The following is a 13,593-nucleotide window of genomic DNA, read 5'->3' on the forward strand; positions in this document are numbered from 1 at the left end:
AAAAAGAATAATTAAAAACTAAACAACTATAGTGTCAGCTTATACACTAGTGAGAAAATGAAAAGTTTACATAGTCATATATACAATAATAAAGGTCACTGCTTTGCAAGGGTCAAACTCAAACTCTTTCAGAAACCTTACTACCTATAAACTCACCAGATAATATTTGATTACAGATCAATATATTGAAAATATAACTTCTACCTGTGAATGAAAAACTAAAATGGAGAACTAATGATATCCAATTTCAACTTACATACAAATTTAATAACATTTGAACATATAATAGAATATTTTCTCCAAGTATGCATAACCAGTGGGAAAAACAAAATATACAATGTGTTCCTTTACACAGTGCTAAGAGAAAACCTACAACATTATATTTCACTGCCTCAAAGTCCTATTTATCACCTAAGATTCTTAGAAAAACTTCCCTTCTTGGATGACTAATTCAAGGCATACAGAATTAAAAAACAGCAAAGAACCAAAATGACCCGTATATAACTGAAAAAGTCATCTCCCTTTCCAAATTTAGGGAAGCATTTAGAAGCTTAAAAATGATGGGTCTTTTTTGGTTAAACATTTAACAGATTTTAAATACAATCATTGGTATAAAATTGGTATATATAATCTACATGTTCCCAATCAGTCAATACAAGAAGTTTACATACCAGAAGAAGTCCATCTACTTCAGGAATTCCATCCTCATTTATTTCAAATTCTTGATTCTGAACACAAAGCTGTAAAATAAATAAATAAAAATTAATTTTAACTTTAGGAAGTAAAAAAAAATCATTATGTACAGGAACAAGCTTTAATCACCTTCACTATCAGATGTCAAAAGAACAGAGATTACTTAGAGAATATAGTGACTCTTGGATAACAGCTACATCACAAGTTCACAATAAAGGAGAAATATGTTTTTAATTTATTCCTTCCTCCCCCCAGTCAGATTTGTGCTAAAAATGATGAGCTTGTACCAAGTTGTTTTCATCAATTATCATAAACATTTAGCCCCATTATTTCTAGAAAACTGTTAATGACAACTACAGACAATACCACTTAATACTCTTAGCACAACTTCTTCCCACCATCTAACACACCTTCATAGATTTTTTGTCCAATATATCTGTGAACTACAAACATTTTATTAGCCCAATAAAAATTATAGAGATAAATATATTCTGTCCTCAAAAATCACTTACTATATTCTAAAGTTACATAAAAAGGACTTTAAAATTGTTTAGTCTTCCCCCCCAAAAAAAAAAATCTTTGCAACAAGTTTCTCTGATGAAAGTCTAATATCCAACTTTTATAAGAAACTGATAGAACTATCTATGAACAGGAGCCCATTTCCCAAACAAAGACTGGAGACTATAAAAATCCCATAAAAAGGTGCTCCAAGTCATTAATAATTCGAGGAATAAACATTAAAGCAACTCTGAGGTTCCATCTCCTATCCCTCAGATGATCAAAGAAGATAATAAAGGAGGATGGTGAGCAATGAGGGGCAGAGGGCGGCTGTGAGCAAAGAGGTGTTTCCATTAGTGGGGCTGTGAACCAGCCCGACCCTTCTGGCCCTTGGCCCCCAAAAGCCACTCAATACTCCTACCTTGTGACCTAGTAATGCCACAAGTAAGCTTATACCCCCAAAGAGATCAAAGAAAAAGGAAAAGGATACACACACAAAAATACTTAAAGAAGCTCCTTTTATTGAGCAAAGGACTAGAAACTAAAGGAGGGCTCATTGACTGGGGAGTGTCTGAACAAAAGGAAATGCAATGCGATATTATTACATTATAAGAAATTTCAAAAAGGATGATTTGAAACTTGTAAAAAAGAAAAGTCACATGAACTGATACAGAATAAAGACAGCAAAACCTAAAGAATAATATATATGCCAGCTCTGAAAGACTTGAGGACTCTGCCCAGCGTCCATTAGACTATGAGCAGCTCTCAAGCAGGAAGCGTCTTTCACCTTTGTAGGTGGGGTAGGAGCGGGGAAAGGATCCTTGGGACCCTGTGGAAATGCAAGAAACAGAAAACATCAGTAAAAACTTTTTTAAAAGGAAAAGAAGCCAATAGGAAAAGGATATGGCGGGCATGAGGAGGCTTAGCAAATACGGAACTTAGAAGAACTAGGATCAAGGCTGACATAGGGATATATCTGAGTGAAAAGGAGAGGGGCTGGTCACGAGCCAAGGGATGCACCAGGTGGGCAGCCTCGTCTAACTTCCTGATATCCCCAAGATATCAGGAGCAAAAGGTGTCACACAGGAATGAGGAACATCTGGCGTTTTTCATGCTTTCAGGGGTTGCCAAGGCTAAAGAATTAACCACCAAGAGCCCAGTCTGTTGCTAATAAACAGCAGACAAAGTCTGTTCCCAGGACCAAATTCAAAGCCTTTCCATCATGGCAGAACCCACCACAGTTTGCACTCCACTGGCACAGCCTTTGGATAACATGAAGTAACTCCACAACATGATGGGGCATCACAGTTAGACTTGGGTGAAGAGGTGGTCAAAAAGGATCAATTTTTCTTCAACTCTTAGATGTATGAATCAGTAGTCAATTTTACACATCTACATACAAGGTAAATGGAAAGAGCTTCCATGATACAGGAATAAAGTTGTCATACACAATAATGAAAACAAGCATCAGGTCCTAAGGTTAACTAAATCTGTACCTATATATCAGTGTAGGGAGGATCCATATTGATAAAAGTCACAGATCCTTAAGTGAGGATTCAACATCATTAACACAATATCCTATGCTTAAAGTCAAATAATGGTTCACATTATTCAGTCTTTATTTCTTTCCCTCTCTAGAGACAGAACTATGGCAGGAAAAGCATAAAAGTATAAAATGCCAGAATTCAGTTTCTTGAAATACATTCAAAAAAACAGTAGCAATAACAGCTGATGAGAACTTCGCTGTCCAGCACATAAACTGAGAAGATCTGGGTTCAGGAAACCTATCTATGTCTAGGTGTGACACTTCCTAGACAAATGAAAAGTCACTGTCTGTAGGGAATGGAAGAGACTTTTTTGGGAGCCATGCCTTGGTCTGGCCTAGCTGCTGGGGGGCTCTCAGTAATGTAAAGAAACCACATTTTTATTCACTTGAGAGTATCAGAGGGAAAAGTGATGAGTCTGTGATGCCATATTCCCTAACAAAGTGAGTGTCTTTCAGAGTAAGTGGTTTTTTCCAATCTCTTCTTCTGGAAGCACCAGTTAAACGAATTCTGCAAACACAGGGAACACTACTCAGCAGCCTCTCTGGAACACTCCTATTACATTTCATCAAACCACAGAAACCAGTTCCTCCTTATGGGGGAAAAGCAGTGGACGCCGAGGGGCGAATGCCAAGAGAGAAAGCACTGAAGCGATGAACAAGCAGCACCAACACCGCCTCTTGCGCTCAGACACTGAGCAGAACACGGACCCAGGAGGAACCTGTGTTTACACATTGGTCAGACCACGGGGCTCAGAGAAGGAATGCTGAGTCAGCTCTCGGAATGCTGCCCCCCCCCTCCCAGATCTGGGGGCTGAAGAATGGCCTTACTTTGGGCAACAGATGTCCTCTGAAGAGGGCATGATAAAGATGATGCGATGTGCACACATCCAGTGTGACCACAGCCAGGCCGGCATGCCCTCAGATGGCCCAACCCCTGACCAGAGCATCCCTTTTTCCCCCTCTCAAGACAAGGTTCTGAGAATGGTGCAGTCTCTAGATTCCACAGCTCAGGTGTCAATATACATAATGGCAAAAGAAAAAAATAGAACACGAAAAGGAGGTAGTCATTTCTCTAGTGGGAGAGTGCCTGCAACCATTTGAAGAAACTGTCCTGTGTTAACATCACTACAGTCCTACAGCAGACTCTTCTTTTACAAACCCACCAGCTACTAGAAAATTAGGCTCGAAAATCCAAAAATTTCACAGGGTAGTGACATGGTCACCTGTGTACTTTAGGAAGATTAATTTGGCAACTGAGTGGAGGATGGACTAGGGCTCAGAGAGACCTGAGGCAGGCAGAGATCCCAAGCAGGCTACTGAAGGATTCCAGGCATGAGGTGATGAGGGCCTAGACCAGGAGGGTATCCATGTCAGAGGAAAGAAGGGAGCTCGTGCAAGAGAGGCGGCTAGGTAGCACAGTGGATATTGTGTCAAGCCTAGAGTCAAGAAGACTTGAGTTCAAATCCAGCTTCAGACACTTACTAGCTGTGTGACTGTGGGCAAGTCACTTCACCTATTTGCCTCAGTTTCCTCCTCTGTAAAATGGGAATAATGATAGCAGCACTCTCCCAGGATTGTTTTGAGGATCCAATGAGACAATAATTGTAAAGTGCTCAGTTCTGTGCATAACAAAGTAAATGTTACATAAATGTCAGCTGTCATTAGTAGTTATTAAATAGAAACAGTGGGACTTGAAGGCAGACTGGGTGAGAGTGAGGAGCCACGGATAGCACCGAGGCTAACCGAGAGGATGGCGGACACTCGATAGTAACAGAGGAAGCTAAAGGGCTGGGGAAGACATTAATGAGATAAGACTGCTGGACACACTGAGTTTAAGTTGTCTATCTATGGCACAGCCCAGCATGCTCTGCTAGAAAGACTTTAACCTCTTAAAAAAAAAGGAAGTGAAGAATCAGGGGGAAGAAATACTCCAGTATGTGACAGCTGGCAAAGTATTAAAGAAGATAACAGTAAAATGTTTTAAATCCCTTCTTCCAACCCCAAACAAACCACTTCACATCCTTCAACAAACCAGACTATGATAACAAATGCACACATTTCTTCAGAATCAAATTACCTATTACTGATTCACAGCAATCTCTAAATCTAAAATACAGTCAAGATTTAACAAAAAAAAAACACAAAAATTCCATTCAAAAAGAAATAAACAATAATAAACACCAATGATTTATATTTTAGATATACAAATAAACAAATAACAATATTTGGTATATATAACAATATATATAACAATAACATATATAACAATATATGCACACAAAGCAATTAAACTATAAAAGCCAGGTAAAACACAGGCACCTGAACAGCCAGCTGACCAGGATTAGGAACCAGGACCAATCATTTCTTCCCCCTTTTCAAAATAAATTAGTAGACATTATAATGTCCAAACAAATAACTTATCCTTGACTCCTCATTCCAGTCTGCTGGATGAGATGTTTGAATCTGGGCTCCTCCTTCCCCCAAAACAAGGCAGAGACAGCACCCTTAGTGAGTCATTAACCTGTGAGCCAGGACCACACTGTTTGAAACACAGACCCAGGCTGGCCCTCTAAGAGATACCAAGTTAATGTCAACATTTCACATTACACAGGTTTCTTGGGTCATTTTTCCATTAACTGAGAAAATGTTAGCTGAATTTATAGAACTCTTTAGGAAGTGGCACAAAAAAAAAACTAAGAAAAATTAGAATCAAAGTATATTTCCACTTCTCAGTCTACATTATGTCACATTTCCAGAGTGAAAGCTCACACTTTTATCCTTCATACTAAATTACATATAAAATTCAGAACACTCATATTTAAATAATAAACATATTGGTCTTCATTTTATATTTTTCTGGTTCCTCCCTCCTACGCATATGACACGGATTCAGGATTGTGGTGCTTCATATAACATCAAGAGTTTTCCAATGTATTGATCAGTTTTGCTGAATTTTCTTTTTCTTTAAAAAAAATATTTGTTATAAGTGATGGATCTCTAGGAGAGAAGATGAAGGAAACAGAAGGAAATCTAAACAAAAGTAATCAATAAAAAGCTATTTTAACTGTATTGCTATAATATATGTAATTTATGACTCATTTCTGAGGATTTTACATTTAAACTCAGAATTTCAATATTACCTTGAAAAAAAACCCATCACACTATAGAGCACCAGAATGAAATTCTTCTTTACAAAAAAAAAGCTTCACATATAACATCATAAGGAGAGAATGTGAACACCGTCAACAACCAACTTTTCTAATACTAAAATAACTGTAAAAAAAAAAAACAAGCAAACAAAAGCCTTCGATTCTGTTACTGGAATGAAGATGTCCTCTGCTAGGGTGTTACTGGTTTCGGGCAATCTTCTGACTGCCCACCCTGCTGTTGGTCAGAGCACTTCGTGAAGTCTGCTGCACAAAGCTGATGCTGTCTCACTAGAGCTGCTAGAAGGGGATCTCAAGGCATTCTATGACAGATCTCAGGCACATTCCAACAACTGCCTCCTGCTGATCTACACAGCATCATAAGGAACAGTATTCCAATAGTTATTACTGCCTAAAGTAGGAAGGCCACCATTAACCCTGATGAATTTTTCTATTCAAAGAAGCACCCAAACCAACCAGCCGAAGTTGTGACTGGTTTTAAAAGATAAAAAAACTAAGAATTACTTTTACATGCCTCCCACTTGACAAGAACAGACTTAAACCAGGGCAGCTGAAGCGAAAAAGCGACTCTAGAAAGCCCTGGCAGAAGGGCAGCATCAGGGGCTCCATGGGGGATGAGGGAATTGGACAGACTCTCCTCAATTATGATCGTAGGCTGAACACACCTAGGGCAACTCCTTGTGTGCAGTGACTATTCTGTGGAAGGAAAAGTCAGATGACACCAGGTACAATGGTGAAGGAGATAACACAAAAAGAGGAAGGGATGGGGCAGGGGATGAGCAAACAGAAAACAACAGGGTCACTTATAAAAACTCATTTTCCAGCAGAAACCCCAGGATTTTCTACCTAGAGGAGAAGGGAGTTTACAGCAGAACAAGTTTGAAAGAAAAACTGGTTTTTAAAATAAAGTATCTTCTTGGTCACTGCTAAGTCTTTACATACAAAAAACTGGCATCAGTCAAGATTTCAATAAGAAAGGACATACCCACAACATAAGACAGCCATAAGCATATAAGTCTGACGATGGAGAAGCTGGCTGTCCCACTTTCAATTCTGGCGACATTAAGTTCAAGCCACCAATTATCATGGAATTCATAGCGGTTCGCTGGTTCTGCACAGAAGACAAGCCACATATTTTTAAAGCAGTATAAGCTTTAAAGTTACTTTTTAACTCAACAGTTTCCACTCATCTAACATGTATTTTACAAGCTCCATTCAGACTTTTTTTTACATATTCTCATACTCCTAAATTACTAGGTTTTAATTTTATGCTCTCAAAAATCCCTTTTGATTACTTAATCTTTAAGTTAGTCCCATAAAGTTAAGAACTCACCAATAACTCTGTTCTAAGTCTAAACAAAGTTTCAGATATATATTCACTGTTAACATTACTTGCTGACTCACTTAAACATTTAGGCTGAAATTTTATTTTCTAACAAACTAGTAAGAGGCATTGTGTATTAAGAGGTAGAATGACCCCTAGAGTCAGAAGCCAACTCCTCCCTTGTTCACATACTAGCTATGCTGACCCTTGCCAAGAGACTCCACATCTCAGGGCCCTAGTAACCCCTTCCCAGGAAAGAGCCCAGAGACCAGATGCTGATCAACATCACTGGAGTAAAAGAGAGAGGAGGGAGATCACATCCCAGAGATCACACTTTCTTTACCATGAGGAAATGACAAGTACAAACCAAAAACAAGCAAGCCAATGGACCCTCAAAAGTCAAGGAAGGTTTCCGTATTCTAAAGTAAGTCACTTCTCATATTAATCTCTAAAAACACTGAAATAAACGGCAGTTGTATGTATGAGTTGTTCCACTAGAGACAATAATGAATATATCACTCTGAAAAATACCATGACTTGTGTTGGGGCCAGGACTTGAAATCAGAGGGTCAAGGATAGATAGATGGATGTACAGATAGATAGATGTATAGAAAGATAGATAGACAGATAGATGATATAGACAGACAGACAGACAGACAGACAGACAGACAGATAGATAGATAGATAGATAGATAGATAGATAGATAGATAGATAGATAGATAGATAGATAGATGACAGATAGATAGCTCTCCTGGCACACAGTAGGTAATTAATAATAAATACTGATACCACATCCAAGCTCCACCTCCACTAAAGGGATCTATTATTTTTAATCCAAATCATTAATCTAATTTTGAAATTTCTAATAATTTGAACACAAAATTCAAACACAAATCCGAACACAAAAACTAGATTGAAGCTTTTTGTGCTTGATCTAAGGAGTTGGTAAGGAAATCCAAACAGAAACAATATCATGGAAGGAATATCTGACATGATCTAAAGTGGATATTTTTAATATATTAAGAGCAACCAAATTTCACAGAGTTACCATTACTACTAATAGCCTGCATTTATACAGTGCCATAAGGCTTTCAACCATGTGACATGGTATCTCACCTGATTAATGAATTAAGTTCAAAACCTATTAGTTCACCTGGTATCATGTATACTTGGGAAATGAAATGTCATCTTTGTAAAATAACAAACATAACTCATACTCCTTGTGCCACTAACTCAGACTGGCCTGACTCGATGTTTATTTGGCCATTGTTTAGTGTGTCAAGCTGGGGGCTCTTCTTTCAACCTCCCATGAACCAGGGCACATTCTATTAACAACTGTCAGAAATCACTTCCAGCCTCTGCAGATAAGACTCCTAGTCTTTAGTGAGAGGCTAGAGCAGAGAAAACAATTTTTCTTTCAAAAATCTGAGGTTTTCAATGAGAACCAAAATGAAAGTAGAACACCCCCTCCACTGTCAAATCAACTTCAATTAAGCTAAAAAATTGATCATTTAAAGAAGTTATTTCCTGAGTACTTACTATGTACACAGCACTGTGAAAATAGAAGTGAAAATTACTCCATAATGCAAATGATATAATGAAAAGAACAAGATTTGGTGTCAGGGGGACAGGATTTTAAGAAGGGCATAGCTTCCAGAAGTAAAGAAGTAATAACCCAACTGTGTTCTGCCCTCCCTGGGAGTACTGTATGAAGTTCTAGGAAGCACAAATCATTAAGCTATTGACCAGCTGCAGTGTCCAAAGGAGGACAACCAGCCCTGAAGGGCTGTGAGTTTATGACACATTAGGATCAGACAAAGAAAATAAGCATGTTCAGCCTTAAGGGAAAAAAAAAGACTCAGGGGGATGTTCCCACACCAAAGGGGCGTCCCGTGCTGAAGAGGCGTTCAGCTTGCTCCATTTGACCCCGCAGAGCAGAAGAAGAATGGGAACAAGCCACAGAGGACAACTGAGGCTTGCTGTCAGAAGGAGCCAGCGGAGAGGTCGAGCTGCTCCAAATGGAAGATGCCACCCAGAGGGCTTCATGACCACCTGTCTGGGGGACCCTAGTGGGATTACCTCGTGCAAGAGTTAGAGTAATTGGAGGCTAAGGGCCTTTCTGACTCGATAGCTCTGTAACTGTGAGATGCTGGCTCAAAGTGATGAGCTGGGTGACTACTCTGTCCTCATGCAAAGTGTACACAGAGCAGTGCCTGGACATCTCAGTCCAGAACTGCCTACTGATAACAGAGTACTCACATTTAAAGTCATTCAAAGAACCAACCCCAACACTAGACTTTTTACCACAGATTTGGTGAAGTCAAAATCTCCCACAATTCCTCGTTCTCGATTCAAGACAAATATGTTGTTGTGATGCAGTGATCCATGGATGATGTTAGCTTTATGCAATGTATGAAGGCCATGCGCAACACCCTTCATGACCTTTAAAGCTTCCTAAAGTTTAACAACACACACAAAGAGAAATCAAAAAAATGGTCAACTCATTCTGCTCCTGGCCCTTCTCTAATCATATCAGGGGCTCAATTTCCCAAAAGAAGCCCCCCTCAAAAAACTATGATGATTTCTCAAATAGTGACTAGTTGGAGTAAAGGAAAATGACTAAATGAAGGCCAGATGAAGTGCTGAGTTTAAAAATGAAGAGAGTTTAGCATTTTCCTATTTTTTTCAAGACAGCAAACCACCCAAAGCCCCTTAACAGATACTCCATTTAGTCATTATTTTAATAAAATTACTTAAGAAGATCAAACTTAAGCCGGTGTTATAAGAAAGAAGGAATGTAAAATACCAAACAGTAGAAAGACTGGAGTCATACTTCATACTATGTACTAAAATCCAATTGGATCCCTTAGCTTAATGTTTGAAAGTCAGAAAAAAGTGGAAAGGAAGGAAGATTTGTTCTTTATGACAGAGAAAAAAATTATAAAATAGAAGAAATTATAGGAGAAAAAATGGATGGTGGTTATGACCACCAAAAAGATTTTCTCTAAGATAAAAAGTAATATTTAAAGAAAAGAAGAACAGGTTAGGAAAAAAAACTGGAATAAACAGTTGTGATAAATATACCTGATAAATATCTGACATCCAGAATCAAAACAATAATAACCATTCTCCAATGTCAAAATGGTTAAAATAGACAAATTAGGTAATGTTCAAAGGAAAATACACAAATTGTTAGTAGCTAATTGAAATGCTATTCAAACTCTAACAAACAGAAAAATGCAAATTAAAAAATTGAAGGTACCACCAAATACCTAACAAATTAGCCCCCAAGCCCTAAAAAACAATTATATTCACACATACAGGGGCTAAAAGGACAATGACACTCTATGACATTATTGGTAAGACTATAGATTGGTGTGAGATCTGGACAGGAGGAAGATGGCAACAGAGTTAGTTATAAGAACCACTAATACCCTTCAACTTGTTTGACTACTAGGGGACATTATTAAAAATGAATATATGGACACATGTAAAAGGTGGCAGCTAGGTGGCACAACGGATAGAGCGCTGGGTCTAAAGTCAGGAAGACCCAAGTTCAGATCCAGCTTAGATACTTCTTAGCTGTGTGACCCTGGGCAAGTCACTTCACCCTGTTTGCCTCAGTTTCCTCATCTGTAAAATGAGCTAGACAATGAAATGGCAAACTACTCCAGTATCTTTGCCAAGAAAATCTCAAATGGGGTTAGGATTGTGCTAGACATGACTGAAACAACAGTTAACAACAAATATGTAGAAGACTTCCAATTCAGAAATATTTATAATTGCTTTAGAGTGGTGGAAACTGCCTATAAGCTGAACAGTGGATATAGTTTAATAAATGGTGGCATACTAATGTAATCAACTACTACTGCATCACAAAAAATATGAAAAGGCAAAGTGATGCAAAATATTGATACTAGAATTAGAATTTGCAAATTATCTACAACTGTAGGAAAAAAAACACCTACAACATTTCTAAGGAAATGAACAGTGAAAAAGCCCAGAAAAGGATACAATGCAAATAAATCATTACTACCTGGTATTATTTTATTATCTATCCAAGGCACAGTGTAATATGCAGGGGAATAAGCAAATTAGGTACTTAAGAAACGCAAGTTACTGGAGGTTTCCTCCCATGTTCCTTGTAAGGACTTTGCTGAAAAATGGGAATTTTCGAGAAATAATACAGCATTTGCTAAGAGAGAAAGATTTCGTAAGCTCCAGGGGTAAGATGCCTGAGCCTTCTGTTCTACTACTTACTTCTGTGGACAAAGGCATGCTGGCCTGGACAGCACCCAGACTTGCCCTAGGATAATAGGGGACCATCAGATAAGCCAAAGGGTCAGACTAAGAGCAAAAAGAAGGAGAGAATAATGTAATTCAAGAGTGACAATGAGCCTGACACAATTTTTAAAGTAAATAACTGATTTTCTAGCATGTTAAAAGGAATAACTATTTCCAATGAAATCTGAAACATTCCATTTATACCAAAGAAAATCTTTCCTAGATTTCAAAAAGTACAAATACTCACGAGTTAACTTGAAAAATCTGTATTTTACCTTACACAGAAAGAGGAACATCAGTGGCAACAATCCAGACTCTTCCCTGGACTCTCTCCAAGCCTTGTGGTAGCGGGCTGCTCTCTGGATCACTGTGGCCTCCGTGTCCGTGTCAACAGAATAGCCCTAGAGCCAAGAGACAAGGCTCCTGTGCCACACAGGGAGAGGGCCGACCTGGGCACCACAAGGCCACCGTCCATACCCCTCCGCTACTTCCTACTTAGCTATAAAATCTGGATAATATTATTAGCATCACAAGTGTTTTTTTTAAAGCAACTTTGAATCAAGCTGTTCTGATACAGGTTTGGTATCCAAGATATACAAATGATTAACAAAAATATCTAAGACCAAAAAGCATTCATTCCCCAATAGGCAAGTAGTCAAAGGATATGAGCAAAAAGTTCTCAAACAAACTTTAAACTATTAACAGCCAAAAGAATGTTCCAAATCACTAATAATGAGAGAAATATAAATCAAAATTACCCTGAGGCTTCCCTTCACACCCTGAAAGTTAGTCAAGATGGGAAAAGATGGGGAAGAGTCGATGCTGGAGGAGCTGTGGGAAAATAAGTGCTCTAAGGCAGTTGGTAGAGCCTGAAGTGGTGTAACCATTCTGGAAAGCAATTTGGAATTATACCAATAAAGTAATTAAAATGTTCCTACCCTATGACCCAAATATTCTATTTACTAGGCTTATTCCCCAAGGAGGCCAACGATAAGAAAAAAGGACACACACATATGCACACATGCACACACACACACCCCCAAATATTTACAGCAGCACTTTTTTTCCTATGAGAACAAAGAATATGGAAACCAAGCAGATGCCCATAGATTTGAGAATGTTTAAACGCACTGTGGTCCGTGAATGTAATGGAATGGGACTGGGCTAGGGCAATAAGAAATGAGGCGTATGATGAAGACATAGAAACATGCAAAGTAAATTCAGCAGAGCCAAGAAAAACACAGACACAAAATGACTACAACACCACAAATGGAAAAAAAAAACAATACAAAATTCAAAAGTGAATGTTGGCAAACTTATACAGAAGCACAGCTCAAAAGAAGAGATAGGAGCTAATGCTCCCACCCCCATCCCTCTGCAGAGGCAAGAGCGCCACATTGAACAGATTTCCAGATTTTTTTCCTCTTTTTTTGACTTTAAAAAAATACTACTTGTTACATGAGATGGGGAGGGGAAAAAACAAAGGACTTCAATAAAATGTATTTACAAACCAAAAAGAGAAATGAGAATTAGCTAGCTCACCTGACTGTTGTGAGAATCAAACGGGACGACATGGCACAGTTTGACTGGCAAGTAAAACATTAAATGACTATCATCACACTAAAAACGCAATATGAAATGCCAGACTAAAGACTCCTGGGCTCCTGCCTGAGTATGAACCAAGTAACACTGCAAACACCTTATTTTCAAATGTAAAATATGTTTTATCTGATTATCCCAAGTTAACAGCTTCCTATATGATGTACTTCCAGGAACAGAAGGGAAAATCCAACAGCATAATGTTTTAGCTAATAATCTTAGTTAAGCCTAACAGTAAGAAAAGCAGGAACTTTCGATTCACAGGAATCACCAGGAGTACGATAAAAAAAAAAAAAAGACTGGTTGGCTAAGGGGAAAAAAATCATTCCAATGGTCATTGGCAGCTGTAATTAAGAAAAGGTAGGAGGAAAGGACAGATACTTTAATTACAAACATATTCTTCCAAAGAGAATTTCCATTATTTTTAGGTTGCTTAAAAGGAACCCCAGCCCAGTTGAATCCTGTGAGCCTCCATCAGTTT

The 13,593-nt window shown here is 38.3% G+C and overlaps 1 protein-coding gene across 11 annotated transcripts in view; it reads right to left on the bottom strand.

Moving 5' to 3' along the window:
• LOC138161784 (serine/threonine-protein kinase 31-like) overlaps positions 1 to 13,593 on the bottom strand; it is a 231,861-nt gene that overhangs the window by 209,221 nt on the left and 9,047 nt on the right. For 5 of the 11 annotated variants that reach the window (XR_011168465.1, XM_069088709.1, XM_069088706.1 and 2 more), the window contains exons 8-12: positions 11,789 to 11,914; positions 11,490 to 11,576; positions 9,534 to 9,683; positions 6,890 to 7,015; positions 672 to 740 (exon numbers count right to left, since the gene is read on the bottom strand). Coding sequence is in view for 9 of the 11 variants with exons in the window: in XM_069088709.1 (XP_068944810.1) it covers positions 672 to 740; positions 6,890 to 7,015; positions 9,534 to 9,683; positions 11,490 to 11,576; positions 11,789 to 11,914 (558 nt within the window). In the remaining 2 variants the exon portion in view is untranslated. Of the gene's footprint in view, positions 1 to 671; positions 741 to 6,889; positions 7,016 to 9,533; positions 9,684 to 11,489; positions 11,577 to 11,788; positions 11,915 to 13,593 lie in introns of those variants that run through there. The other 6 variants (XM_069088712.1, XM_069088714.1, XM_069088708.1 and 3 more) reach the window with 5 other exon arrangements.

Source organism: Petaurus breviceps, unplaced genomic scaffold, assembly GCF_028583685.1.
Source record: "Petaurus breviceps papuanus isolate PSGF00001 unplaced genomic scaffold, PetGlider_PUasm1.0 185, whole genome shotgun sequence".
Lineage (NCBI taxonomy): Eukaryota > Metazoa > Chordata > Mammalia > Diprotodontia > Petauridae > Petaurus > Petaurus breviceps.